At 53.7% G+C, this 27,762-nt stretch overlaps 1 protein-coding gene across 1 annotated transcript; it reads left to right on the top strand.

Annotated features, from left to right (window-relative positions):
- Positions 1-237: 237 nt before the first annotated feature.
- Positions 238-27,149, top strand: PPM1K (protein phosphatase, Mg2+/Mn2+ dependent 1K). Its single transcript, XM_055138418.1, has 7 exons — positions 238-405; positions 4,626-5,083; positions 9,331-9,431; positions 18,255-18,420; positions 19,803-19,947; positions 21,010-21,144; positions 23,551-27,149. The coding sequence occupies exons 2-7, from the start codon at positions 4,647-4,649 to the stop codon at positions 23,680-23,682; spliced, it is 1,116 nt and encodes a 371-aa protein (XP_054994393.1). The 5' UTR covers positions 238-405; positions 4,626-4,646; the 3' UTR covers positions 23,683-27,149.
- The last annotated feature ends 613 nt before the right edge of the window (positions 27,150-27,762 follow it).

The raw sequence follows: 27,762 nt of genomic DNA, 5'->3' as shown, positions 1-27,762 counted from the left end.
GCGCCAAGGCCTTCTCGGGGGCGGGGTGTCAGGGCCGGCCGCCATTGGCCCACCGCGACGTCGCTCTGCCGCGCGCGGCTGGAAGTCAGCCCAGTCCGACAGCCGTCGCCGGGAGGCTCGTTCCAGGCGCAGGCGGCGATTGGCTCTCGGGGCGCCCGCGGCACCGCCCAGCCCAGCGCCGATTGGCTGGAGCCGGCGTCCGTCGGCGGGCGCTGACTTCCCCTCTCCATCTGGCCTACGGCGAGAGGCACATTCCCGAGCAGTGGCCGCGGCGGCGCGGGTGGCCGAGCCCGGTGCCCGCTCGGAGGCCAGGCGCTCCGGCGGGGGCAGTGTCGCCGACCGGCCGAGGGGCCCCTCCCCCGCCCTGCATGAGCTAGGGCAGAGCTTCCCCGGGGACGCCAGGAGGTAAGAGCCCGGAGGAGATGCGCTCCGCTGCCGCCTGCAGACCGCTCCCCGGGTCATTTCGAGGCGGGGGTCGCGGCGCGCAGACCTGGTCACCCCCGAGGGGGCCGTCTGCGCAGGAGGGCGCCCCGGGGCGGCGCCCGCAGCTGGGATCTTCTCCTCCTGCTGGCCCGGAGTCGGGATCTGGTCCGACCCGAGTCCGCGGCGCTTTGGATCCCCCCCTTGCGGTGGGGGCGGGTGGGGGCGCTGCCCATCGCGGTGGGGCTCGGGGGTCCGCGAGGTGCCGCCCCGCCGGCGGTGGGCGCCTGTCCCCGGAGGCTGAGCCCGGTGGGCCGCGGCCCGCGGCTCGGAGACGTGGCGACGGCGGAGCCCGGGAGCCGCCGGGGCGGAAGGTGCGGGGCGAGCCGCGCTCCTGCTGCGCCTCTGCGCGCGCCGCGGGGCCCCGGACCCGGGCCGGGCCGGGCGGGAGCTGCCCCCGGGGCTGGCCTGCGGCGCGGGGACGCGGGGTGTGGGGGCCACCGCCCTGCGATTGCAGCCGGGGAGCGCGGCGAGCGGGCGGGCTGCTCGCAGGAGGCGACAAAGAAGGGGCGCGACGCGCACGACGCCGGGCTAGTCAGCGGCGGGCGCTCCCTTCGCGCCTTCGCGCGGCCCCTCTGGGGCCCGGGGCGCCGGGGCACGGCCGGAGGCGATGCGCGAGCCGGGACGGAGCAGTGCGCACCTAGGGGGGCCTCGGGGGCCACCGCCGCCAGCCCCCCCGCCCCCCGCCAGGGCCCCGCACTCCAGCCGGCAGCACCCGGAGCGCGCGCGCCAAGCGGAGGTGGCCCGATGGTTTGGGGCAACAGCAGCGGTTCCTTCCTGGTGTCCCAGTTTCATTGCAACTGCAGGAAGGATGAAAACCAAACAGAAAAACAAGTGTCGAGGGCAGCGATGCCAACCGCGGTCAAGACCCAGAACCGGGCCCGCGAGCACCCAGCCAGGCCCCCGGGGTCCCGGGCGAGAAGAGACGGGCGCGGCGGGCCTCCCCGGGCGCGGCGGGGGCGCAGGGCGAGGCTGCCCCCGCGCTGGCGGTGCCAGCAGCCCGCTCGCTGTCCTTTCGACCCGCTTTCCGCCGGGCAGCGCGCGCGCCCCGCGAGCCGCCGCCCGCGCCTGCCAGCGGCCGCGCGCCTCCCTCTTTCCAAAAATAAAGTCGGACATCTCCGAGGTGCTGGAGGCACGGGGGGGGGGGGGGGGACTAGAAAATGGTCGTCACGGGGAGCAGGATGGACAGGCGGTGGTGGCGGCCACCCGTCAGCATCTCTCCTTTTATTTTGGAATCAGGCGTCTGGGGCCCAAGAGCCAGCGCGTCCCTTGCACGCTTGCTCCATCTCCGGCACCCCCACCTGGTCCCTGGAGCCCGGGCAGGAGTGATGATCGCTGAGCACCGCCGGGTGTGGCCACCCCCCCAGCCAAAATAAAACGAAATCAAGTGGGTGCTTTTGAAGGCTCCCAGCAAGCCCGGCGCGCTTCCTGCCTACTGCCGGCGCTCGAGACCGACGCTGGCCTGGGTTTCGCTTCCTTCCCTTGCACTGGCTCGAGGCCTACTCTTTCTTGGTCCTCACCTTCTGTCCGTTGTACCTCTGAAGGTTTTGCTCAGATCCCTTCCCCTGCTGGTCAGATTTGTTCATCTGGAGCGGCCAGAGTGCTAGGACCTTCCCGGGTTCAATCCAGGAGCAATTACTGAGTGCAGAGCCAGGAGGATCCCCCGAACAGCCCTGGGTGTGACCCGCAAAGCAAAAATGCACAAATAAAGAAAGAATTGTTAATCAGGGTCCAATTCTCTCCCCCACCCCACCAGCCCCAATATCTTTGTTTTACAGGTAGTTTCAGTGTCAGGTTAGTCAATTAAAATATTGAGGGAAAGGAACAGGAAACGAATAATGCACAAAAGCATTCAGACGTGATGAGAAAGGGAGTATTTTCAGGTGCTTATTTTCTTCACAATAAATACATCAGACATGTATGCATTTGCATTTGAATATCACGGGTTTTCCACTCAAGATTCCCTCTCACACTGAGAATGTCCTATTTTCCGATAAAAGCTTCTTGGGTTCAACCAAAAAAAAGTGGGGGGAGAAAACTATACGGGATTAAAGTAACTTTGTGAGCAACAGTGGGGCGGGGTTGCAGGTCCTGCCTGCACCAGGTGCTTGGGAATTAGGCTGCGCCCGGCTGGAACCTGGGCCTCAGCTGTGCAAGCCTGTGCCCCGGCCCTTTGAGTTCTCTTTCTCAACCCACCTTTTGTTTTGTTTTGAATTGGGAAATAGAAAAAAAAAACTGTTAACAATTGGGCCTCAGGAGACTTTATTCCCCCTTTTGATCAGTGGAGTTTAGATTGCTTATGTAAACTCACTGAGGATTCCAATACAGGTTCTATTATTTCTCTTTGTGGGGGGGTCCATACCCAGGGGTACTCAGGAGTCACTCCTGGCAGGGCTTGGGGGACCCTGTGGAGTGCTATGTCACTGTATGTGCTTTCTGTGGAAGAGGAGAGCCACAGGTGTTAGTGCACGTGTGTGGGGTGCAGGCTCAGGACTGCTGGTCACTGGTGCAGTTGCCCCTTAATTCTTTTTTTTTTCTTTTTGGGTTACACCCAGCAATGCACAGGGGTTTCTCCTTGCTCTGCCTCAGGAATTACTCCTGGCGGTGCTCAGGGGACCATATGGGATGCTGGGATTTGAACCCAGGTTGGCCACATGCAAGGCAAATGCCCTACCCTCTGTGCTTCCGCTCCAGCCCCGCCCCTTAATTCCTGAGGTCACACACATCAGAACTGGCTTACCCTTCTGCCTCCAGAAACATGTGCATGAACCTGGTCCCATCACCCACAGTAATGTAGTATGTCATACTGAGTAAGTTGGGAATTTTGTTTCATTTTTGTTTGGGGGGGTGGGGTCGGAGGAGGATGAGGTAGCCCTGAGCAGCACCGGGCAGTCCTCAGGGGCCAAATACAGTGCCCAGGGATCGAACCAGTCTGCTGCGTGCTGTATCTCTGGCCTGTAAATTAAGAAATCTTAGCAAGGGGCCGGAGCGATAGTACAGCAAGTAGGGCATTTGCCTTGCACACAGCCGACCCAGGTTCGATTCTTGGCATCCCATATAGTCCCCCAAGCACCGCCAGGAGTAATTCCGTAGTGCAGAGCCAGGAATAACCCCTGAGCATCGCTGGGTGTGACCCAAAAACAAAAACAAACCAAAACAAGAAATCTTAGCAAGTTATTTTTCTTCTTTCAGTCTCGCCTAAGAGATTTTATTATTGTTAAAGAACTTTTCTTCAGAGCAATGGTTTAGTGGAAGGAAGGAAATAAACTGGTGCTGGGGTCCGAGACAGTATAGTGCAGGGTTCAGATGCGTGTCTTGCACACAGTCCGCCCTGGTTCTGTCCCTGGCATCCCATTTGGTCTCCAAGCCGGCTGGGAATGATCCTTGAGCCCAGAGCCAGGAGGAAGCGCTAAGCACCGTGTTCTTTCCTATTGTTTGTTGTGTTGGCGCCTGCACCTGGCGGTGCTCAGGCCTTACTCAGGACTAAGCACTCAGGGATCATTCCTGGCAGTGCTAGGGGGACCATACCAGGGAGGGGGTTTTACACTAGCTTTGCTACACTAATAGTTTAGGCTACACTAATAGTTTAGGCCTCTCCAGAAGCAGGTTAAAAAAAAATAATCTAGAGGGCTGGAGAGATAGCACAGCGGGGAGGGCGTTTGCCTTGCACGCGGTCGACCCGGGTTCAAATTCCAGCATCCCATATGGTTCCCCGAGCACGGCCAGGGGTAATACCTGAGTGCAGAGCCAGGAGTAACCCCTGTGCATTGCCAGGTGTGACCCAAAAAGCAAAAAAAAAAAAAAAAAAAAAAAATCTAGAATCTGGGGCCGGAGTGATAGTCCAGTAGGTGGGGTGTTTGCCCTGCTGGAGTAACCCCTGAGCATTGATAGGTGTGATCCCACCCAGCCCCCACAAAAGAGAAAAACAATGCAGAGTCTGAGGGTCCACCCCAGCATGCCGACCCCGCGGGGTTATAGGTAGGTGGGGATCGCTGACCCCATCTTCACCTTCGCTGTCACAGAATCGAATCAGGTGGTGAGACTTTCCCTGTCGGCCCCAGTGCGCCGCTGGGCTACTGGGAAAAGGTGGCCGAGGGTCCCTGTCCTTGCAGTGACTGACGCCCCTGCCCTCTCTCCTCCCCCAGCTGCACCACCCGCCCCGAGGGATGTCCACGGCGGCCTTGCTGACCTTGGTCAGGGGTGGCGGGCCGCGGGTGCGCCCGAGGGCGCTGCTGAGCCGCCGCCTGCTGCGGCCCGCCGGGCACGCGCCCCGCGCCGGGCTCCGCGCCACCCCCGCGCGCCGCTCGCGCTTCGACCCCGACGGCAGCGGGCGCCCCGCCACCTGGGACAGCTTCGGCATCTGGGACAACCGCATCGACGAGCCCATCCTGCTGCCGCCCAGCATCAAGTATGGCAAGCCCATCCCCAAGGTGAGCCTGGCCCGCGTGGGCTGCGCCTCGCAGATCGGGAAGCGCCGGGAGAACGAGGACCGCTTCGACTTCGCGCAGCTCACCGACGACGTGCTCTACTTCGCCGTGTTCGACGGGCACGGGGGCCCCGGCGCCGCCGACTTCTGCCACACGCACATGGAGGCGCGCATCCTGTGGGTACCGGGGCGGGGAGGTGGCGCAGCGCATCCTTGGGTACCCAGCGGGGCGGGGAGGTGGGGGAGAGCATCCTTGAGTACCCAAGGGGGCGGGGAGGTGGGGGAGGGCATCCTATGGTATACAGCGGGGGCGGGGAAGTGGGGCATTGCATTCCAGGTACCCAGTGGGTTGGGGAGGTGGGCGGGGGCCCATCCTGCGGGTACCACGCACAAGTTCCTTGCGGGGACGGCTGGGGGTGGTGGGGCCTTCAGCTCACCATGGCAGAAACGGACTCCCTGTGCCAAGTCCACACTGCTGGGCCGCAGCCACAGTGGGGAGGGTGCTTGCCTTTCGCGTGGTTGATTGGTGTTCAAACCCCAGCGTCCCCTGAGCACGCCCCGGAGCAAGCCCTGAGCACAGAGTCAGGACCAAAACAACAGCCACAGAAAGAGTCCACCCTGCTTAACCGGCACCACTTCAGTGGGCAAACAGCACAGTGTGAGAGATAATCAGAAGCTGTAAGAGCAGGGGAGAGCTAGGACCGGGCATAAGGGCCTTGCAGACTGATCCCAGCACTCCTCAGTCCCTCTGAGCCCCGTCAGGGGTGGGCCCCAAACCAAAACAAACAAGCAAGCGAGAAACCTTTGCTCCTGTGAGAACCCTCCACATACCCCTCTGGGGCTTTTGTAGGGTGGGTTCAATAGTCACGTTAACATCGTTAACATCAGACGGATTAGGGAGATGAAAACTTAATTACAGTCCTCTGCCCTGTCACAGCACCGGAGAAGCTCTGGGAACTGAACCGCAGGCTCGGGGCATTTTGCCTGACCCTTGCAGGGTGTAACTTCACACCCTGGGTGTCAACCACTGCTCACAGACAAGCTTGTACAGTGGAAACTTTGGGGACCAGCACTAGCTTTTGTTTGGTTTTTTTTTTTTTTACATTTCGGGCCACGCCCTGTGGTGCTCAGGGCTGACTCCTGGCTCTGCTCTCAGGAGCTACTCCTGGTGGAACCTGAGGGACAAAATGTGGCGCAGGGCATTGCACCCAGGCTGCCCATGTGCCAGGCGAACGGTGTGATCTCTCCCGCCCCTGGGACCTGCGCTGCTGAGTGCCGTTCACCGATGGGTGACCACTGGGAGTGTGCAGGGACTTAAGAAGTGGGATGGGGGGCTGGAGCGATAGCACAGCGGGTAGGGTGTTTGCCTTGCATGCGGCCGACCCGGGTTCAATTCCCAGCATCCCATATGGTCCCCTGACCACCGCCAGGGGTGATTCCTGAGTGCAGAGCCAGAAGTAACCCCTGTGCATAGCCAGGTGTGACCCAAAAAGGAAAAAAAAAAAAGAAGTGGGATGGGGATGTGTTTGTAACCAAAGTCCAGCCTACTGCTGACCCAGGGGACCGGACTGTTGAGAAACAAGGTGACGGTTGAGAAAGAGTTTCATTAGCAACTCGGATGATGCCGCCTCGGTGTCCTGAGGGAAACGCCCTGCTGTGCGGTCACAGGAGCTGTTTCTACGGGAAAGGGGCCACGGCGTGGTAGCAAGGAGCGCGGGCTTGGCTTGCGGGCAGCTCCGCTTCCAGCCCTGGCCAGATTGGCCTCTGCATGTCCTTCGCCACCCCGTGTGGGAACGGCCTCAGCAGTCAGCCATGTCCCTTTGGGGCGAAAGGCGTCAGCCCACATGGCACCTTCCCCGGGACGGGCCTTTGAAGGGAAGACAAGAGAGTGGAACGTTCTTGAGATGTCAGCGGCTCTGCCAGATGAGTCCGCTCTTAATTCCACCCCTTACGTCTCTGGGGCCAGACACATCATGTCAGTCAGCCTGGTGCCTCGACTCGTCCGGCAGGGTCAGTGGCAGAGATGAAACAAACACACACATGCAGAGACAGACAAGCGACACATGGACGGTCCAAGCTTTAGCCCCCTAGGCAGCCTCCAGTGGTCGCACAGGCAGTTATTCAATGCAGTGTCGCCCCCCACGTTATTCACCGGGTCTCCCAATCGGGGAGCCATTGTTCCTTTATTGGGTTTTCGGTTTTGGGGCCACACCCAGAGATGCTCAGGGGTTCATCCTGGCTCTGCCCTTGGGACTCACTCCAGGTGGTACGGGGGACCCAAGGTGCAGCGCTAGTGCCCTACCCACTGTTCTGCATCTCTGGCCAGGTGAGCCAGTGTTGATCGACACGTTAAGGATAGTTCATAAGCACATCGATATTCAGCAGGTACCTGAAGATCGGGGGTCAGGGTATTTCATATAACCAATCGGCAGGAACCCAGAGATGTCCTGACAACTTCCTAGTCTATTTTTGCCCGTATGTCCCTGCACTTAAAAGACCCTAAATGATGGGGCTGGAGTGATAGCACAGCGGGTAGGGCGTTTGCCTTGCACGCGGCCGACCCGGTTCAAATCCCAGCATCCCATATGGTCCCCTGAGCACCGCCAGGGGTGATTCCTGAGTGCAGAGCCAGGAGTGACCCCTGTGCATTACCAGGTGTGACCCAAAAACAAAACAAAACAAAAAAAGACCCTAAATACGCTTATTCTATACTTGCCTGGCGCACTTTTGCTACTAGCAGACATTTGTTATCTGCCCTATTCTTTCCTGCTGTATTAGTCCTTCTGGGGTGCACATTCGCAAAACCTTTGTGTTTTAATACCTAAACTTGATTACCTAGGTGCCTCTGCCATCCTTGGGGTTTGTGTGTGTGTGTGTGTGTGTGTGTGTGTGTGTGTGTGTTTGGTTTATTGTGGGGCCACACTTGGCTAAGCCCCGATCTTTCTAGTTCTGTGCTCCAGCATCACTCCTGGCAGTGCTCAGGGGAGCAGGTGGGGTGCCAGGGGTCGAACCACAGTTGGCTGTGTGCAAGGCAAGCGTGTTAAACCCTGTACTATCTCTCAGGCCTGTGTATCACGTCTTGACCTGCTGAATAGGATTGGGTCCTGGTAGATGAAGGAGAGAGGAAAGAGGGTGAGTCACATGATGCTTTTTTAAGTAGGCGCTTGCCGGCCGTACAGGTGGCTTACTTAGATGGAGTGATTAGCTCCAGTAATAGCCCGCATCTGGGAAACACCTCTCATTTCACAGGCACTCCAGGGAGTGGTGCACTTTATAAGTTTGGTTTTTTGTTTTGTTTTGAGATCCCCTCTGGCAGTGCTCAGGGCGTACTCCTGGTCTGTGCTCAGGAATCCCTCCAGAAGTGCTCAGGGGACCAGATGCAGTGCCAGGGATTGAATGGGGTCAGCTGCAAGCTAGGCAAGTGTCTTCCCAGTTGGAGTATTTCTCAGGCCCCAAGAAGGCAGTACAGTTACCAGTGAACTCACAGGGCCTCCGTTGATCTCAACTTGAAACAGCTTGCTTGCTGGGGCAGGGTGCGGGTGCGGGGGGGGGGGGGGGGGGGAGGGGGCAGAGTACAGGGCTTAAGGTGCCGGCCTTGCATTTGGCCCACCCCCGTGTGCAACCAGAGTAGTCAAAAGCCAAGAATAAATGGATGGGGCTGGAGCGATAGCACAGCGGGTAGAGCATTTGCCTTGCACACGGCCAGCCCAGGTTCGATCCCCGGCATCCCATATGGTCCCCCAAGCACCGCCAGGAGTAATTCCTGAGCATTGCTGGGTACGACCCAGAAAGCAAAAAAAAAGAATAAGTGAATGAAGTAAATTCATTAAATTCTGGGTGCTAACAGTGCAAATACAGGGGTGGCCTTCCTTTCTGTCCTGGGGGCCAGTGGGGGACAGCAGATACTCATCCTTCCTCCAAGCAGTGCAGAGGCCTTTGATGATTTGTTGAAAATACCTCCATGTAATTGGCATCGGTGCGGGTGTACTGACTCTCTCGAAAGGGTTTGGTATTGACTGTAATTAGTAACATCCTTCGAGAATTGTGCTCCTGCTACAGTCAAAAGGGCCATGGGACGGGTTAGGACCAGGTGACTAATACTTGTCTCCTGGGGAGAGTTGTTCACGCTGCTCGTCTGTCCAGCTGTGAGCATTTTGCCTTATTCCGCCATCTGCCATTGGCCACCAGTGACTTCATTTAACATGAAGGGGTTTGACCTTGTGGTGGGGGTTCATCTTTGAAGGCTGGGTATTTGGGCTTGGTCACCCCCAAGGATGACTTGCCCGGTTCTGCTGGATTATTCTAGGCCTGGAAAGGCATGGAGGTCATCGTGTGCCCTGGAGGAAGATGAGAAAATTCAAAAGATTTAAAAAAAAAAAAAAAAAAACAGTAAAATGATTTTTCTTTTTCCCCCTCCCACAAAGGGATTTGCTTCCTAAGGAGAAAAACTTGGAAACTGTCTTGACCTTGGCTTTTCTAGAGATAGATAAAGCCTTTTCTCAGCACGCCCACATGTCTGCTGATGGTAAGTAAAACAAATTGCCTTCCTTACGGTTCTGGGGGGATGTCAGGCAAAATGGAAGCAAGTTAAGCCTATAAGGTGGAACTTAAAAAAAAAAAAGTGTGCTTATGTTAAATAATTATATAAAGAATCACTTTAAGTGCTGTTTGGAGGCCAAATTAATGTTAGTACTTTACTTTAAATAAAATTCATTCAAAATTTTTCAGAAATGAAAGCTCCAGTGATTCTATATCAAACATTCTTTTTAAAAAAGAGTCTAAATTGGGGCTGGAGCAATAGCATAGCGGGTAGGGCGTTTGCCTTGCACTCGGCCAACCCGGTTCGAATCCCAGCATCCCATATGGTCCCCTGAACACCGCCAGGAGTAATTCCTGAGTGCAAAGCCAGGAGTAACCCCTGTGCATCGCCGGGTGTGACCCAAAAAGCAAATAAATAAATAAATGAGTCTAAATTTTTTTAAACTGTCTGATTGCTTGTTTTATAAACATGATGTCCAAAGTACAAACAACTTAAAAGCGATAAGTTTTTGATATCTTAGATGAATCTCATGAGTCAGTACTGAAACACACCACAGAGAAACCTCATTTAGCGAGGACAGTACATACCCAGGCAAGGAAATTGCTGATGGTTCATAGATAGGAATGGACAAGACCGAATCGTGTGTGCGCCTTGGAATAATTAAAAAGATCCCCCGCTTCTGAAATCGCTCCCATCTTCAGCTTCCTAGTGGCAAGGAGAGATATTTTTGTGTGTGTGTCCTCAGCTCAAGGGCATGTCGGCTCAGTTTAAAAATGTGTGATTGTGTCTTTACTTTTGCAAGGAAAATGTTTCAGATTTTGACTCAGCTTATCAAAATCATTTCAGGAAAATGTAACTAGTGCTTTCTCGCTGTCTGCTCCCGATATTCTTTTGGTTCTGGTCCTGGTTTGGGTTTTGGGGGCCCTGACATTTCCCCGCCCACCTCCAGGCTGCTGGTTCAGTGTGAGGGATGCCACCGTGTGTGTGTGTGTGCATGCATGTGTGCCTGCGTGCGTGTGTGCATGCATGCATGCATGTGTGTGTGATATGCATGTGTGTGTGATATGCATGTGTGTGTGTGCGCGCACATGTGTGTGCATGCACATTTTGACCTCCTGGCTTGGACTCGGCCTCTTGCTGCCCTTGCACCCGTGTGGGGGTCATCCCTTTGTCCCAAGCACATGCAGAAACGTCCAGTTCGCTCTGCAGACGGGAACGGGCGTTCTCGCCCTTGCACACCAAGTGCCAGAAAGTCCCTGGCCCGGGTCCTAATGGCTTGAGGATGGCTCCATCCAGCGCGTCTTGGAAGGCGCTTTCCTCTGCTTCCTGGAGAGCCCGGCCGCCCCGAGCACGGCGCGTTCTGCTCTCGGAACGGGAGTGTGTCCTTGCCACCCCTCGGGCCCTGGGCAGCACCGCCAGCTCCTGCACCCGGAGCCCCGCCCGGGACTTCCCTGTCCTTGCGCCCGGCTCTTCATTGCTCTGACTTTTTCCTGGTTGACTTGGGTTTGGGGACCGCGTGGCGGTGCTCAGGAGTTACTCCCGATGCCCTGCTGGCGTCACTGCGGGGTGCCCGGTATCCGCCCCTGGAGCCGCTTTCTGTGGCTCCTGACGCTAGCCACGCCCGCCTGCGCTGCAGCGCAGAGTTCCGTGGTGGGCTCAGCCTTCTGTAAATGCCAGCCTGCCGGGCTGCCCAGGAGGGCATTCAGGCTCATCGCGGGAATGGGGTCAATAGCCAAAGACTTTAGCCCTTCACGGTTGCAGCCGGCCCTGTGGCAAAGGGCCTGATAAACTCAGTTGCTTAATACAGTGATAGTTTGGCTGTGAAACAAAGGACTGCTCCCATTTACTAAATAATGAACTATGGGCTGGAGAGATAGCACAGAGGTAGGGCACTTCCTTGCATGCAGCAGACCCAGATTTCCCAGATTTGATCCCCGGCATCCCCTCTGATCCCCCAAGCCTGCCAGGAGCACAGACCCAGGAGTAAGCCCTGAACTTTGTTGGTGTGACCCAAAAATTAAAGAGAGAGAGAGAGAGAGAGAGAGAAGAAAAAAGAAAAATTATGATTAGGGGGATATTTAACTTAGGAAGAGAATTGATTTAACTTTATTGCCTGTAAAGAAGCTTTCTAAAGATACTTTTATAGGTAGTTGTGGAAAAGTTATCATCAAAATGCAATTCTAATAATGTAACTTAAATGTTTATTTAATTTACTTCCTCTGTTGTATGTTCTGGGGTAGTAAGTGGGGAGTTTTTTGCTTGTTTTGTTTTGGGGCCACACCCAGCAGTGGTCTGGGGTTACTTCTGGCTTTGCACTGGGGAATCCCTCTGGGTGGGCCTCGGGACGGGTGGGATGTTGGGGGTGGAGCCTGCATAGGCTGTGTACGGCTGTGTTGTCTCTCTGACCCCTGGTTACAGAATCTTTCTATGATGGTCTCAGGTTTTTCACTTACTGGCAGTTTTTGGAAGTGACATGAGCCAGGGCAGGGAGATACAGAGTGGACAGCTAAGAGAAACGAAAGGCCTCTTTTGACTTTCCATTTTTGGCTTGGTTTTGTTTTGTTTTTTGAGCTCACTCAGTGATGCTCTGGGATTCCTCCGGCTCCCTGCGGAGGGGTCACTCCTGGCAGGCCTCAGGGGACCCTGGGGTGCCAGGGGCTGGCCGTGCTGGCCGTGTACAAGGCAAACTCCCTACTTCCTGTGCTGTTTTTCTGGCCCTGACTTTTCATCTTTCAGGAAATCTTATTTTGTCTCCTTTATTAACAGATCAACTAGCCTGCTTGTGCGTTTAACTGGCATCTTGAGAACAATCCTAAGGCTCATTTTTAAGGGGCTTCCCTAGACTTTCAAAGATGGTACAAATTGCTCTTTAACAGTTAGAACCTGTTTTATCAGATAGAGTAAAGTTCGTTTTGATATATAAAACTAAGAACGGAACACTGTGTTTTTATTTATACCTTCCAGTTTATACATAGGGAAAAAATAGAAAGTGAAACACCACTTCAGATTCCAAAGTGGTTATTTAATCGCAACATTTGGTTTTTGTTCTTAACAAGAACAGAGGCAGCGGCAGTATTCCAGGAGTGACTGACACTCCTTGGAACACAGATGTGAGTAGGGCCGTGCCAACACAACTGTAGCAAGTGGGGTTCCCTGTCCACTTTCTTCGACCTTCCCCTCAGAATCAATTCTGTCTTCCCCTCTCGGACCCTTTCTAAGTGAGCGTCGTGAGGGTCAGTCTTGAGAGAGACGCCTCAGCCGAGCCGTCCCAGGTGGGTGGGCTCCCATGCCTGCTCGGGAGGGGGGGGCCGAATATATGACTCCCCCCCCCCGAATATAAGCGCCGGGCTCCACGACTAAGGGGCGCACGAAAGCTGAGTGGCCGAGGCCCCTCCCTCCCCAAGGCTGACTTTGTCGAGCACAGAGACGGCCCGGCCTCACAGCTCCTACTCATCCTGGGTCCCAGCGCCCGCCGGAGCACCTGTGATGCTGCCAGCGGGCGCCAGTAACGTCTCCATTCACCGTCGCCCTGAGGTTTCAGCAGCCGCTCTTTACTCGTCCTTCCCAACGGTACCGCATTGGAGGCTCTTTCAAGATCCAGAGACTATAAAACAAAGCTCCCGGGAGTGCTCGGCCACGCATGCCTCCTACTGTCTAGTTCTCCCTCTTGGTTTGGGAGTATCCCGCCCGCACAGCAGAGCCTGGCATGCTCCCCGTGGCGTATTCGATATGCCAAAAGCAGTAACAACACAGTACATTAGCATTTGAAATATTTACCCCAAAGATGTCATGCCTGTATGTAGTACGTTAGTATTTAAAATATTTACTGTTTGGGGGCCGGAGCGATAGCACAGCGGGTAGGGCGTTTGCCTTGCACGCGGCCGACTCGGGTTCAATCCCCGGCATCCCATATGGTCCCCCAAGCACTGCCAGGAGTAATTCCTGAGTGCAGAACCAGGAGTAACCCCTGAGCGTCGCTGGGTGTGACCCAAAAAAAAGCAAAAAAAATAAAATAAAATATTTACTGTTTGGGGCTGGAGCAATAGCACAGCAGGTAGGGCGTTTGCCTTGCACGCGGCCAACCCGGGTTCGATTCCCAGCATCCCATATGGTCCCCAGAGCACCACCAGCAGTAATTCCTGAGTGTAGAGCCAGGAATCAACCCTGAGCATCATCAGGTGTGACCCAAAAACCCAAAAATAAATAAATAAAAATTTTAAAAAATAAATATTTACTGCTTGTTTGTTTGGGGCAAGTGTTCTAGTTGCTCATACTATTGCTCGGGCCCCTAAAACAGTTACCATTTAAAATGGTTTATAACAGTTTGTAGTTTACACTGAGCTTAGTTTGAGAATACATTTAGAATGCCACTTATCAAAAGCCCAGCAAGAACCTAGTTCTTAAAAAGCTGTTGGGGTTGGAAAGATAGCACAGTGGGCGGGCACTTGCTGCGTTAGGCCCTGGCACCCCGTATGTTCCCCTTTCACCGCCAGGAGTAACATCCAGAACATTGTCGGGCCTGGCCCAGAGCACAGGAGAAAAGTGTAGACTGTTTCCAGTACTGTCGATACTGCTACTGTGACAGTGAGCTGTTACTGTTGCGTGGCGGAGGCTGGGAACCAAACCCTGAGCTTCACTCATGCACGGCACGTGCTCGCCGCCTCCCCAGCTAGTTTGTTGTGGCACGTGTTCAGTTTGCCCTCCCGTGTTTATGGGTTCTGATTTCATCATTCACCTTTTGGGTGTGCGATTGAGAGCCAGTCCTGTGTGTTGTTACGTCAGTGAGAGCGGACAGAAATGTAGTGACCTCCAGCTAGTCTCTGGCCTGCGAATACTCTTGTTTATTTAGATAGTAGGAAACTTAGATGAACTGTCTGACAGTCTACCGGGGCTTCAACGTGGGATTAGATTGCTTTCACCTGAAAGGAGCAGCCGGAGGAGAGAGACTCCGGGCACACTGCTTCCCCGGTGCTCACCTGAGCACTGCCCCAAAACAGAAACAAAGTAGAAGGTTGGAAGGAAAGAAAGTTCCTGTAGAGACAAACGGGTCCACGAAAACTTGACTGACTGTGCGGGGGATGGCCAAGGGCTGCAGCTCGGTGGGGACATTCCTGCGTCTCCTCTTACATGTGTCCTCGTGTGCTGTCTCCTCAGGAGGAGCTAGAGGGTCCAACGCCCTCAGTCGCTGTGTGGGCGCCCTCACAGACCGACGTCCTGCGTCTGGGAGGCTGCGCCTGGGTGGCTTCCTGGTGTCTGCTTGACGCCTAGTCATTCGGTGGTGTTGTGCGGCTCACACCCAAAGGAACTGCCGTGAGGTGATTGTGGGGTGCTCATGGTGGGGTGCTCATGAGTTGCCCCTTCTGTGGTGGGAAGCTGCCCCGCCCACAGACAGTGCTTCCCCCAAGCCCATACAGACGGGGATTGGCTTTTTAAGACTGTTTGAGTGTGTGAGTGTGTATGTGTGTGTGTGTGTGTGTGTGTGTGCGTGCATGTGTGTGTATGCATTGATGAGGGGGTCTGTGTTTTGCTGTAGGTGTGTTTGTATCTGTTTTTTTTTCCTACCTTGGAAGCCGCGGAACTGAGAAAGAAATGCTGACTCTAACACTCAACTGTAAAATACCATCAACTTGGGTGCCCTGAGTTTTGGAATCGTTGTTTCGGCATCTCCTGTGATATTATGGGATTTGTGAGTGAAATTTGCAGCCCAGTAAGACCCCTCCCCCTTATTTTGCAGCTCTCCCTGTCCCCCTCCCCCATCCCTCCTATGTTGCAGGCGTGGAAAGTGGGTGAATTTCCTGTTTGCCTCTGTGCGTGTTATTTGGGGCAGAGAACTGTACCTGGCCAGCAGCCGTAGGCCTGAGCCCGTGGACACTCAGTGCTGGGCTTCGGCGGACAGAGAGACCTGCTTAATATTGTCTCAGGTGAAGGAGTCCAGCACTTCCTTGCCTGGACCAGGGAGGTTCCCATGCCCTCTTTGTCACATTATTTAACTGTCCTGCAGTAGAGAAAGGCCGGTGAGAGTTAAGGACTTATTGAAAGATGTCTTTGTTTCGTAGTTTGTTGTGAGGGGGAAAAAGAGAAACCACCAAGAGCAACAATGAGACTTTACTTCTGTGTTAAGTGAAGAGATAATGCTGGTTTAATATTTATTTTCTTAGTTGCTTGGCAAACCAGGAGCGATTGCTAAATTTGGAAAGACTGCCATCAGTCCCTGATTTTGGAACTCTTTTGGAAGTTGGGTTTGGGTGGTGAAAAAAGCAAAGTCTTAAATTTGGCAAAGCCACAGATAACAATTCTGAGTTGTTAGTTTTGACATTTTTCATGTATGAAAAATGACAATGTTTCATTCTTTTGGTGTTGCTAAGTAGAAATGCATTTTTGGAGAGGAGCACACCTGGCGATGCTCAGCGGTTCCTCCTCACTCTGCACTCAGGAATTACTCCTGGCAGTGCTCAGAGGACCACATGCAATGCCGGGGATAGAACCCGAGTCAGCTGCATGCAAGGCCAATGCCCTACCTGCCGTGCTATAGCTCCTGACTCCATTTTAGATTTTTGAGGGACAATTGTTGATAGTGACTGGGGGTATATGTGGTGCAGCGGGTTGAACGCTGTTTGCTGCGTACACGGCAAACACCTGAACCTCTGCCATCTCTACAACCCTTACCTCAAAACCCACTTTTTTTTTCTTTTTGGGTCACACCCGGCATTGCACAGGGGTTACTCCTGGCTCTGCACTCAGGAATTACTCCTGGTGGTGCTCAGAGGACCATACGGGATGCTGGGAATCGAACCCAGGTTGGCCGCGTGCAAGGCAAATGCCCTACCCGCTGTGCTATCGCTCCAGCCCCCCAAACCCAGTTTTTAAAAAAGCTGCTACAGCTGAAACAAAAAGGAAAGGAATAAATCCTTCCTTCTACAAACAAATCTCTGAGTAAATGTTTGGATTTTCTTGCCTTGCTCTTCAAATATTGGGAAGGATGATGATCATAAACTGTAAAGATTCCTCCGTACAGTTTTTTTGGTTTTGGGTTTTTTTTTTCTTTTTGGGTCACACCTTGAAATTCTCAGGGGTTGCTCCTAGCTGTGCGCTAAGGAATTATCTCCTGGCAGTGCTTGGGATGCCGTGGATTGAACCCAGGTCAGCCGTATGCAAGGCAAACACCCTCCCCGCTGGACTATCCCCCAGCCCCAAGCCTCCAGATTTTTTTGGAAACTCAGGACATTTGTAATATAAGCATCACTGATATACTAAGACATTACACAGACAAGTGTATACTATATTTCTGCATTGCCAAGCTATTATTACTTGGGCATATCGGTTCCAAAATCAAGAGATTAATGAAAAGACAGTGCAGCTAGAGATGCTATTTCTCAATAAAGCCATTCGGTATGGATATAAAAAATAGGATCCATTCATGTTTTTCTACTGGACTTTTCTGATTAAAGCAGGCATTTTAATATACTGATTGGAATATATGTATATGCATATATACTCAAAATGTATTACTGATGAAATGCTTTAAGTAGTCTCTTTTAAAAAAATCAAGAGGACTTCATTTGTCCTGAATCTATCTTTGAAGCCAAAATTACCTTTGGATGATCACCTCGACATTTTATTGAATTGTTTTAAGTAACTGCCACGATACCAAATATAATACCTGCTTTAAATACATTGTCTTTTTCCATTTCTTCCAGTTCACTTTCCTTTCTAGCCCCTAATTTCATGCTCTCCCCTATTTGGGCAAGGCTCAGTGCACCTTCAGAACTCGGAATAGCAGACAGAGCGAGCTCGGGTTAGGATAAGTCCAAGGAAGACCCACACGTGCAGTTTGGATTGGCTACGGGAAAAGGCAGCCTCAAGCCAGGGCAAACGGAGACCTATTCCAAGAAACCCTTTTCCCTAGAATGCTCAGGGGGCAGAGCTGCCCTGCATTTCCCAGGATCCTCCTGCAGGGGGCGCTAACTGCCCCAAGCTTGTGGGAAACCGGGATGGATTTCATTCCCTGTCACTCCCAATATCGCTTTGATATTATGCTGGCTAAAACTTTGTTCCATATCAGGGGAAGACAAAGAAATATGGGAAAGAATAAATATAAAGTATCGCACCTGGAGTGCAGATGTTATTCGTTGCAATAACAACGCTTTTGTAGAAATCAGCGTGGAAGAGGAGAAACTAAAGTCCCTCAGACAGACAGGCCAGCGTGTCCGAGGGTCTTAGTTGGCCCGCCTCTCTTGCTGATTAGCCAGTCTCATTAAAATGCAATTCTTCCCATCATGACACGAATACCCAAAGGCCGGCGGCATCGTGTTCAGGTCCAGCCCGTTGTAGTGGGGGTCACTGGAGGCGCTTGAAACTGAGACGCTCTTTGTCTCCTTTTTAAGAATCAGATCCTGGGGGCCAGAGCGATAGCACAGCAGGGAGGGCGTTTGCCTTGCACGCGGCCGACCCGGGTTCGATCCCAGCATCCCATATGGTCCCCCAAGCACCGCCAGGAGTAATTCCTGAGTGCAAAGCCAGGAGTCAGCCCTGAGCATCGCTGGGTGTGACCCAAAAAGCAAAAATTAAAAAAAAAAAAAGAATCAGATCCTGTTGGCAGCTTCTGGGGTTGCACGGAGCCTTGTTGCTGCGTCGGTTGCTGCTTCCTCCGAGTGCTCTTACTCGCGCGCCTCACCTGCGTCTTACTGGCCTCGCTCTCCTTGACTTAGAGCCGCGCATTCCGCATTAGCTGGACGTGGCTGTGTCACTCTGTGAGCGGACGCCTGTCACCCGGACAGCCGCTGACACGCACCTTTCGTCACCTTCCAGCGTCCCTTCTGACGTCCGGGACTACCGCCACGGTCGCCCTGTTGCGGGACGGCATCGAACTGGTGGTGGCCAGTGTTGGGGACAGCCGGGCGATTCTGTGCCGAAAAGGGAAGGCGGTGAAGCTGACCATTGACCATACGCCGGAGAGAAAGGACGAGAAGGAAAGGTACATCGGGGGCCAGCGCCGCAGTCGGGCGGGCACAGCCCTGGCCTCACGCGCCAGCCAGGACGGGAGCGACGCTCGTGCCACGCAGGGACCAGGACAGGATGCTCGTGCGCTCGGGGGGACTCGAACAGGAGGATGCTCGTAGCAGGGGGACCAGAACAGGAACGATGCTCAAGGATGCCGGGACGGACCCTGCGGGCCGGAGCCATCCCTGTGGGGTGCGCGGGGCTGCCGGCGTTGGGTGCACTAGGGATGGTCCCCCGAGCCCTCCAGGAGTGACCCCGAGCACAGAGCCAGGAGTAAGCCCTGCACCACCTGGTAGGGCCCAAAACCCAAAAAACTAAAAAGAGGGGCAGGATTGGTAGTCCAGCGGGGAGGACGTTTGCACTCGGCCCATCTGGGTTCCGTCCCGGCCCCCCACATAGTCCCCCGAGCACCGGAAAGAGTCATTCCAGAGTACAGAGCCAGGAGTGAGCCTTAACATGCCGGGTGTGGCCCCAAAAGGGGAAAATCGAAAGAATAATCCATTTCATTTCTTTCCCGGTTCTGAGGCCCCGTCGGCCGCTCCCGGGAAGCTCCCTGTGCGTTCTGGCACATGGACACATCTGCCCTCGGCACTGTCCTTCTGGCCCTCACGTGGCCTTTTCAGCTAATTCAAACCGCCTTGGGTCCTTTTTCTTTAACAAATTCATTTCTTGGGGCTGGAGCAATAGCACAGCGGGGAGGGCGTTTGCCTTGCACGCGCCCGACCCGGGTTCGATTCCCAGTATCCCATATGGTCCCCCGAGCACCGCCAGGAGTAATTCCTGAGTGCAAAGCCAGGAGTGACCCCTGTGCATCGCTGGGTGTGACCCAAAAAGCAAAAAAAAAAAAAAAAAAATTCCTTTCTTCTCCCTGTCGTCTGCTGGGTGTTGTCGCGGGCGACCGTACTCAGTGCCCAGATGGGGCCCGCCTCTGCCATGCGGGCCGGCCCCTTCCGCCTCGCCTGTTGCTCCTTCGCTCTCCCGCCTTTCTCTCCCCCTTCCCTGTGCGTGTTCCTGGCCGCGGTGAGCTGGGCTTGCGCCGAGGCTGCTGCTGGGGCTCTCCGGGGACCCGTGGCTTGCGGGGCAGACGCGTGTCCGGGCGAGGGTCCTCCTCCGTGAGCGCCCTTCCCCGTTTCCTTTAACAAGCAAACACGCACTCTTGTCATCTCGTTGTGGAACTGTGTCGTTAGAGGACGACACAGGGAGAGGGAACGGTCCAGCAGCCCCGGCCCCTGGGGGACCCGCGGGTCCTCCCCCCGCCCAGCCCCCCGCCGCCGCCCTCCGGAGACCTTAGTTCTGTAAGTGGACGGGCCTGTGTTCCCGTCTCGCATCACCCTCCTTGCGCTCGTGCCCGCGCAGGATCAAGAAGCACGGCGGCTTCGTGGCCTGGAACAGCCTGGGGCAGCCGCACGTCAACGGGCGACTCGCCATGACCAGGAGCCTCGGAGACCTGGACCTGAAGGCCAGCGGCGTCATCGCCGAGCCCGAGACCAAGCGGATCAAGGTGGGCGGCCGGCGGGGGGGCAAACACCCAGGGGCCGGGCCACCGCGGGGATTGGCAGGGCAGTGCCGCCCGCTGCTCCTCCGCCTCCCTGGGAAGCCGCCTCTGACCTCCCCTTCGCACCAGCCCCCAAGGTCACCCCTGAGACAGCCACAGCGCGTGGACCCCATTGCCCGACACCCCCCAACACACATGCACAGTTGTGACACGGCCCCGTCTGCAGCCTCCCCTCGCACCCACTGCCAGGCCGTCACTAATGACAGCGACCAGTGAACGGCAGTGACATCCTTCCTGCTCAGAGACCGCAGGGCTGGAGCCCTAGCACAGCGGGGAGGGCGCTTGCCTGTGACGCAGCCGGCCCAGGTTCCGATTCCCAGCATCCCAGGTGGTCCCCTGAGCACCGCCAGGAGTGATTCCTGAGTGCAGAGCCAGGAGGAGCCCGTGAGTGTGGCCCAAAAGCCAGAAACTAAGTGAAAGATCACATCTCACCTAGTAAGTATCCCCGGGGGGTCTACGCTGCACCGGACTCAGTTCCGGAAAGGCGCCCTGCCCCACTTTCCCAGGGAACACAAAATCTGGAGCCCCAGTACAGCGGGGAGGGCGCTGGCCTTGTCTCTGGCCGACCTGGGTTCCATCCCCGGCATCCTGTACGCTCCCTCGAGACCACCAGGAGTGATTCTTGAGTGCCGAGTCAGGAGTAACCCCTGAGCACTACCGGGTGTGACCCAAGCCCCACCCCCCTCTGCCTCCCCCGAAAAAAAAGAAAGAAAGAAAAAGAGATCTCAGGCACACGGGGGCTCCTTCCCTGTGCTCGCACTGCTGGGAAATGGAGGCAGGAGCCCCCCAAGCCCGTCCGGACAGCCTGCCGCCCCCTCCCGCCGCCCTGCTCCCACCGTCCAGCCTCTCTCGTGTGTTGGTCACTGAGGACGCAGCAGGTTGGGCCCGCAGGGTGCTGGTACTTTAGCCTAGGTCTGGCCTTCCCGGTGTCTCGCTGCCCGCCGCCTCCTGACCCAGAGGCGGTGTCGGGGTGCCCGGGTGTGACCCGCGTGGTGGGTGTCATTGCAGCTCCACCACGCTGACGACAGCTTCCTGGTCCTCACCACCGACGGGATCAACTTCATGGTGAACAGCCAGGAGATCTGCGACTTCGTCAACCAGTGCCACGACCCCAACGAGGCAGCGCGGGCGGTCACTGAGCAGGTAGGCGCCCAGGCGCCCGTGCCGGGCGAGGGGCCCGGGTGGGGAGGGGAGAGAGCGCAGAGCCAGGCGCGCGTCTCCGCCGGGGGACCCCCAGGGGTCACTCCTGGCTCTGCACTAAGGAATTACCCCTGGCAGTGCTTGGGGAACCATATGGGATGCCGGGGATTGAACCCGGGTCGGCCGCGTGCAAGGCAAACGCCCTACCCGCTGTGCTATCGCTCCAGCCCCTTTCTCAGAGAATCTTGTCGTTGAACTTCCCCGTCGGAGTGAAAGTTTCCCCTGATTCCACAGTGATTCTGGTTTCAAGATCTTTCTGCAGTTCCCCCAAGCGGTTAAGTGAAACGAGTCGGCCGCAGAAGTGGGCTGTTGATTCCTTGGTTTGTCTCTCCTGGAGATGCTCACGCCAATGACAGTGAATTGCACTAGGCAACATGGAAGGGCTGAAAGGATGAAGGGCTCGGGCACGGGTCCATCCCGGCACCACACAGGCTCCCTGAGCACCTCTCGGTCAGTCCTAAGCACAGAGCCTAGGAAAGCCCGTGGGCACCGCCAGGGGTCACCCAAACCACCCCTCCCCGAGATACGCATATGATGTGTCACACATGCTCCGACTCACCTGTCCCACCTCAAGGGGATCTTCCACGATCCTCTGTGCTTGGCGTTCCCATTAGCCCCTTTTCACAGATGAGGGAAACTGAGGCACAAAAGGCCAAGAAAGGGAGGTGATTCATTCAGGATCGCAAAGCTGGACTTCAGACGGACAGGAGAGCTCCCAAGTCTGACCACTGGACTGAGAAACTCTTGCTGTCCCAGGAAATAGCACAGATTGTAGCACTATGGGGTCGACTTTTGATTTTGAGAAATAGGTTTGGGGGGAATAAACACACACACACACGATTATGTGCCAGTGTCTCTGACTGTTAAAACTAGATGGCTGGACAGTCCAAGAAAATGTAAACGTCTCAGTGTTTCTCAAGTTACAGCCATCATTGATCATTAGAGACTTGTTCTATTTCAAGTTATATTTGCGTTCCCCAGTTTTTATGTTTGGGAGCCAAATGTTGCCCATGCCTTTAGGGGCTGATATTCGTGATTAAGGCAGCAGATCTCACAGCAAAGAGCATTCCTTGCTCAGGGCCGGAGAGATGGCACAGTGAGCAGGGCATCGGCCTGTGTGCCAGCCCGGGCCCCGTCCCCAGTGCCCGTGCAGTGCCCTGGGCTGGCCGGAAGCGGTCGTTGAGTGCAGAGCCAGGACTAAGCCCTGAGCACTGCCCGGTGTGGCCCAAACCCAAGCACTAGTTGCTGCCAGTTGATAGGCAAGCGTGAAGTATTCACTGGACTAATATTAAGCTCTGGACATTAAAAATTCTACCCAATCCTGGGGGACTGGAGTGATAGCACAGCGGGTAGGGCGTTTGCCTTGCACGCGGCCGACCGGGGTTCAAATCCCAGCAACCCATATGGTCCCCTGAGCACCGCCAGGGGTGATTCCTGAGTGCATGAGCCAGGAGTGACCCCTGTGCATCGCCGGGTGTGACCCAAAAAGCAAAAAAAAAAAAAAAAAAAATTCTACCCAATCCAATGAATGCTTCTTTCAAATTTTAATTCCTCCTATCTTAAATGTTCTCTAATTTGTGCGAGCACTGACATGGGTAATGAGAGCGTAGTAACCTGCTATGTTTGCACATTGTATTTCATTGACTAGTTCCCCTCAGCAAATTTAGATAATTGGGGTGGGCTGTAACAAACTTTCAGGGGTCAATTTCTACACTCACAATTCCTCTGGATATGTAGGTTTTATTTGTGGGTATTATTTTCTTAGATTAAAAAATTTCAAGGAGGCCCGGAGCGAATAGCACAGCGGGGAGGGCGTTTATTTATTTTTTTTTCTTTTTGGGTCACAGCTGGTGATGCACAGGGGTTACTCCTGGCTCTGCACTCAGGAATCACCCCTGGCCGTGCTCAGGGGACCATATGGGATGCTGGGATTAGAACCCGGGTCGGCTGCGTGCAAGGCAAACGCCCTCCCCGCTGTGCTATCTCTCCAGCCCCGGGAGGGCGTTTATTTTGCAGGCGGCCGACCCAGGTTCGATCCCTGGCATCCCATGTGATCCCTCGAGCCCTGCCAGGATTAACCCCTGAGCATCACTGGGTGTGACCCAAAAAAACCAACATCTCTTCCCCTGCGGGCATGGGTCGGGCACATAAATGCCATTTTAGGGCGTCCCGCTGCTAGAAGACTCCCGTGACGGTATTAGACCCGGATAAATTTGCGTCCCCCACAGAAGAAAACATGTATCGACTTTCACTTCGCTTCCCAGCCTATGATTTGAAGCTTCTCGCGCCGGCTCCTCTGGCGCGCCCTTCCGCTCACCTGCCGTGCTCTGCCCTCTCCCCGCCCCCCAGGCCATCCAGTACGGCACTGAGGACAACAGCACGGCCGTGGTGGTGCCCTTTGGCGCGTGGGGCAAGTACAGGAACTCCGAGGTCAACTTCTCCTTCAGCAGAAGCTTCGCCTCCAGCGGCCGGTGGGCCTGACGGCGGCTGCCCCCCGCTGGAGCTTGCAGCTGCTGCCACCGGCGAGTCACTGATTAGTCCCACTGTCGGCTGCGCCAGCGCGACCTCACGACGCACTTGATCAAGCCCAAGTCAGTGCCACCTCAGTAGCGACGTCACTCTCGGCTTTCACCCTCCGTATCCGTGCTCCCCTCTGCGCGCTCGGCGTGAGCGTCCGATGCTAGTCGAGGACACTCGTGAGGAAACGGTTTTGATGCGGCTGCTGAGTGTCCAGTTTCTCCTTTTCAAGACTCTTAGGCAGCTCTGGGTTACTTCTGGTCATTTTTTTTTCCTTCACTCATATGAACAGTCCTGCCTTCAGATTTGTCAAAACTTGGGGCTGGAGCGATAGCACAGCGGGGAGGGCGTTTGCCTTGCACGCGGCCGAACCGGGTTCGATTCCCAGCATCCCATGTGGTCCCCTGAGCACCGCCAGGGATAATTCCTGAGCGCAGAGCCAGGAGTAACCCCTGTGCATCGCCAGGTGTGACCCAAAAAAAGCAAAAAAAAAAAAACAAAAAAAAAAACTCATCAATATGTTGGTGGCTACTCAGTGTGTTAGCTGCAAAGGTTTGCTTTTTTTAATAACTGTGCCTCGGAGTAAACGTAAAAACCAGATTCTCTTTATTGTGGATTCTGGACTATTCAGTGGTAAACATAATGGTGATAAAGAAATGAATACAGATAATAGGTCATGACCTAGTCGTAAGCTACTTTAGGAAAATGCACTGTTGGGATGTACGGAACTATAGTACAGCAGGGAGGGCGTTTGCTTTGCACGCAGCCGACCCGGGTTCGGTCCTCAGCATCCCATAAGGTCCCCAGAGCACTTCTAGGAGGGATTCCTGAGCACAGAGCCAGGACTAAGCCCTGAGCATCACTGGATGTCGCCCCCACAGAAAAAGCCGAAGGAGAAAAAAAGCCAAATGCACTGTGTATTTCAGCTGTCACAATCTTATTCTCTGTCCCAAATTTATTCCTTTCTGTAGCTAAGAAACTATAGAGATGTGCCTGTTCCTTTATGTCAGAAAAAGTGCTGAGCCTAAGGCTCAGTGCTGGACAAAGTTAAGTGCTGATGTTGCCAAGTGCTTTGTACACAGTTTCTTCCATGATGGCTAACTCTATTTTTTTGTTCTGTGTATGATATGTCGTGTCACTCTGTATAGCATCAGCAAGGTGGGTTGTTTGTACAGTAGTATCACAGAGATGAAGCCACAGATATCATTTTCATCTTTTTACTGTTCCTGAGTCTCACAACAAAGAATAAATCTAGAACAAATTCTATATTTCACCCTCCTGTGAAGTAGGAGTGTAAATTGTGCATTTCATCTGCCTGTATGTTGGGTGTTAAACTGTGAATCCCTAGCCGTGTGCTTGGAATTATAAATGCAGTTTGTTTCTGTAGACGGTATGAACTTGCTGTGTGTGTGGGTGTATATGCACAAGTATTTTAGAGTAACAGAAAATCAAAGGGAACGGCACTGATAGCTCCTTCGACCCGTTAACTTGAAATTATTGATGCTTCTCCCAAAAGACTCTTGACAAAAATAAGGCTTTCCGTGTGTTTGGTTTTTTTGAAGTGCCCGAAACCTAATGCAGGTCTCAAGAAGCCTGTCCTCTACCCGTGAGGCAGTTTTCTAAGTGAGAAGAACCTGTGGCTACTGGCAGGTGAGGAGATAGGTGGGAAATGACCGGGAGGAAGAGTCTGACGTCATCAAACCCAGAAACCGGAGGAGCGTGTTGGCGCTACACTGTTGCTTCGTAGTGATGCGCATCTAGAATAACAGGACGGGAGAAAAATGCCAGTGAGAATGTTATGCAGTTTTGTTGTAGAAAACAAGAAAAACAAAAATGGTATGGTGTACCTTAAAACTCTGTTCTCGGGAGTTGACTATTTTCTTTAAGTTTTATTTAAAGGCTTATTAGAAAGAAATGGGACCAATATAAACAATGCATATTTTCTCCTTGCCTATTTGGGGAGTGGAAGAAAAGAAACGTTGAGTTTTCCTGCCTGTACTAATAAAGAGTTATCCTTTGGGAGGAAAAAAGGAAACTGTTTCAGGTTCTCCTTTTTTTTTCTTCCACGAAGTTTGGTGAAAGAGAAATATAACAAGAGAGAATATAAATACATAGAATACTGAACCTGGGGGTGAAGACATACGGCAGGGATTCCCAAAAACACCCCACCATCATTGCCGAGAGAGAGAGAGAGAGAGAGAGAGAGAGAGAGAGAGAGAGAGAAGAGAGAAGAGAGAGAGGGAGGGAGAGAGAGACAGATACAGATAACCTACATTTAGGAGCTTAGAGATTTCCCAAGTGGGGACAGAATGATCGTACAGCAGACGGGGCTCTTGCCTTGCACACAGCCAACCGGATTGTATCCCCAGCGCCATATAGCACCCCCCCCCCGAGCCCCACTAGAGTAATTTCTGAGTCCTGAGTCAGGAGTAAGCCCTGAGTACCATCAGGTGGGCCCCAAAACAAAAGCAAAAAAATTCTCAAGCTACAAGCAGGTAAATCTAAAGTATAAAATGACCGTCTATAGACAGAGGTTTCCTCTTGGTTTTATTTTCCTAGCACTGTTCCTCTTTTGCTTTAAAAATGGAGGGTGGGCAGTGACGAGTGATGTCCTGGAGTTCAGGGTCTGAAGGACCACTGAAGGAGGCCAGGGTGAGGGCAAGGTAGGGCTCACATGCATCTGACCTCAGTTCGAATCCCTGACACCGTCCGTCGTCCCCTGAGCCCTGCCAGGTGTGATCCCTGAGCATAGAGCCAGGAATCAGCCCTGAGCACTGCCAGGTGGGACCCCAGATCCCTCCCCGCCCCCGTGAAAAGATCACTGAAGCAGGAATCAGGAATGCAGCTCAGGTGGAGCAACTTGCCTTGCATTTGTGAGCTCCTGGGGTCAATCCCCAGCACTGCAAAATCAAGGATTTTTTTTTTCTTTTAAACCCCAGGAATATTGCTCAAAGGATGAAAACCTGACGGGTTCAATCTCTACCACCAATGGTCCCCTGAGCATGGGGTAATGGTTGCCTCTGATCGCTGTGATTTGTCACCCTGTGGTTTGGGGGTGGGGGTGGCAAGTGAATTGACATGGGTTGGCGGGTTTAACAAAAGAATTGGTAGAGTGTGTAGCCTACAGTCTGAAGAGGACTCTTTCACCCGAAAACCCCTAAACTATCACCGCTGACAAAAAAACAGAAAAAAAAGCGGTATTATTTTTTGAACCACTGTGTTGAAGTAATCTGTGTTTTACTATAATTTATTAAAGGAGCATGCATTTGTTAGACTTCTAAATCTTCCCGGGAGTTATGCAAATAGTAATGAAGAACGGACTGTTCTAAGTAAACTTAGTGCAACGACTGTGAATTTGCCATATGGTTATTACCATGTGGGTATTGTTATGGTAAATTATATTAATGTAAATAAACTTCTCTCAACTCTGATTTCTGTTTGCCTTTCATTTATATGTAGCCTGTACATCTAAAACATGTTGGTAGACTTTGCCAGTGTTTATTCGGTAAGATATTCTTACACCGAATGCAGTTGTTTCTAAATTTCTAAGTCCCTTCTAGATTAGAGAAGATGCCGGGTCAGAGGGTGCTACAGGGGGTGAGGTCCTGCCTTGCATGCAGCCAGTCCCACTCTCTGTTGTGAACTTTTTCCACATTCCAATACTTTAAAGAATTACTTGAATAATTATTAGCATGTAATCTAGAGAAAAGGTTTTCGTAAGTGTAATTTGATTTTTTAAAATTTATTTATTTTTGCTTTTTGGCTCACACCTGGCAATCCACAGGGGTTACTCCTGGCTCTGCACTCAGGAATTACCCCCTGGCAGTGCTCAGGGGAACATATGGGATGCTGGAAATTGAACCTGGGTCAGCCACATGCAAGGCAAATGCCCTACCCGGTGTACTATTGCTCCAGCCCCGTAATTTGATTTTTTTTTTCGTAATTTGATTTTTTAAAGGAACCTTGGCAGAGAATGAATAGGGCTAAAAGAACTCTTCGGTATCAGACCTGACATTTAATTTTCTTTAAGAACAAGCAAATCTT

Source organism: Sorex araneus, chromosome 5 (genome assembly GCF_027595985.1).
Source record: "Sorex araneus isolate mSorAra2 chromosome 5, mSorAra2.pri, whole genome shotgun sequence".
In the NCBI taxonomy this organism is placed as follows: domain Eukaryota; kingdom Metazoa; phylum Chordata; class Mammalia; order Eulipotyphla; family Soricidae; genus Sorex; species Sorex araneus.
The sequence above is the reverse complement of the archived record's forward strand: the minus strand, read 5'-3'. Positions and strand labels throughout refer to the sequence as shown.

Excerpts from the sequence above, each read along its gene's own strand:
- PPM1K (XM_055138418.1), top strand. The coding sequence starts at position 4,647 with ATGTCCACGGCGGCCTTGCTGACCTTGGTCAGGGGTGGCGGGCCGCGG. Across the intron at positions 18,421-19,802 it reads AGAAAGGACGAGAAGGAAAG|GATCAAGAAGCACGGCGGCT; the intron begins GTACATCGGGGG and ends GTGCCCGCGCAG. Across the intron at positions 19,948-21,009 it reads CCGAGACCAAGCGGATCAAG|CTCCACCACGCTGACGACAG; the intron begins GTGGGCGGCCGG and ends GTGTCATTGCAG.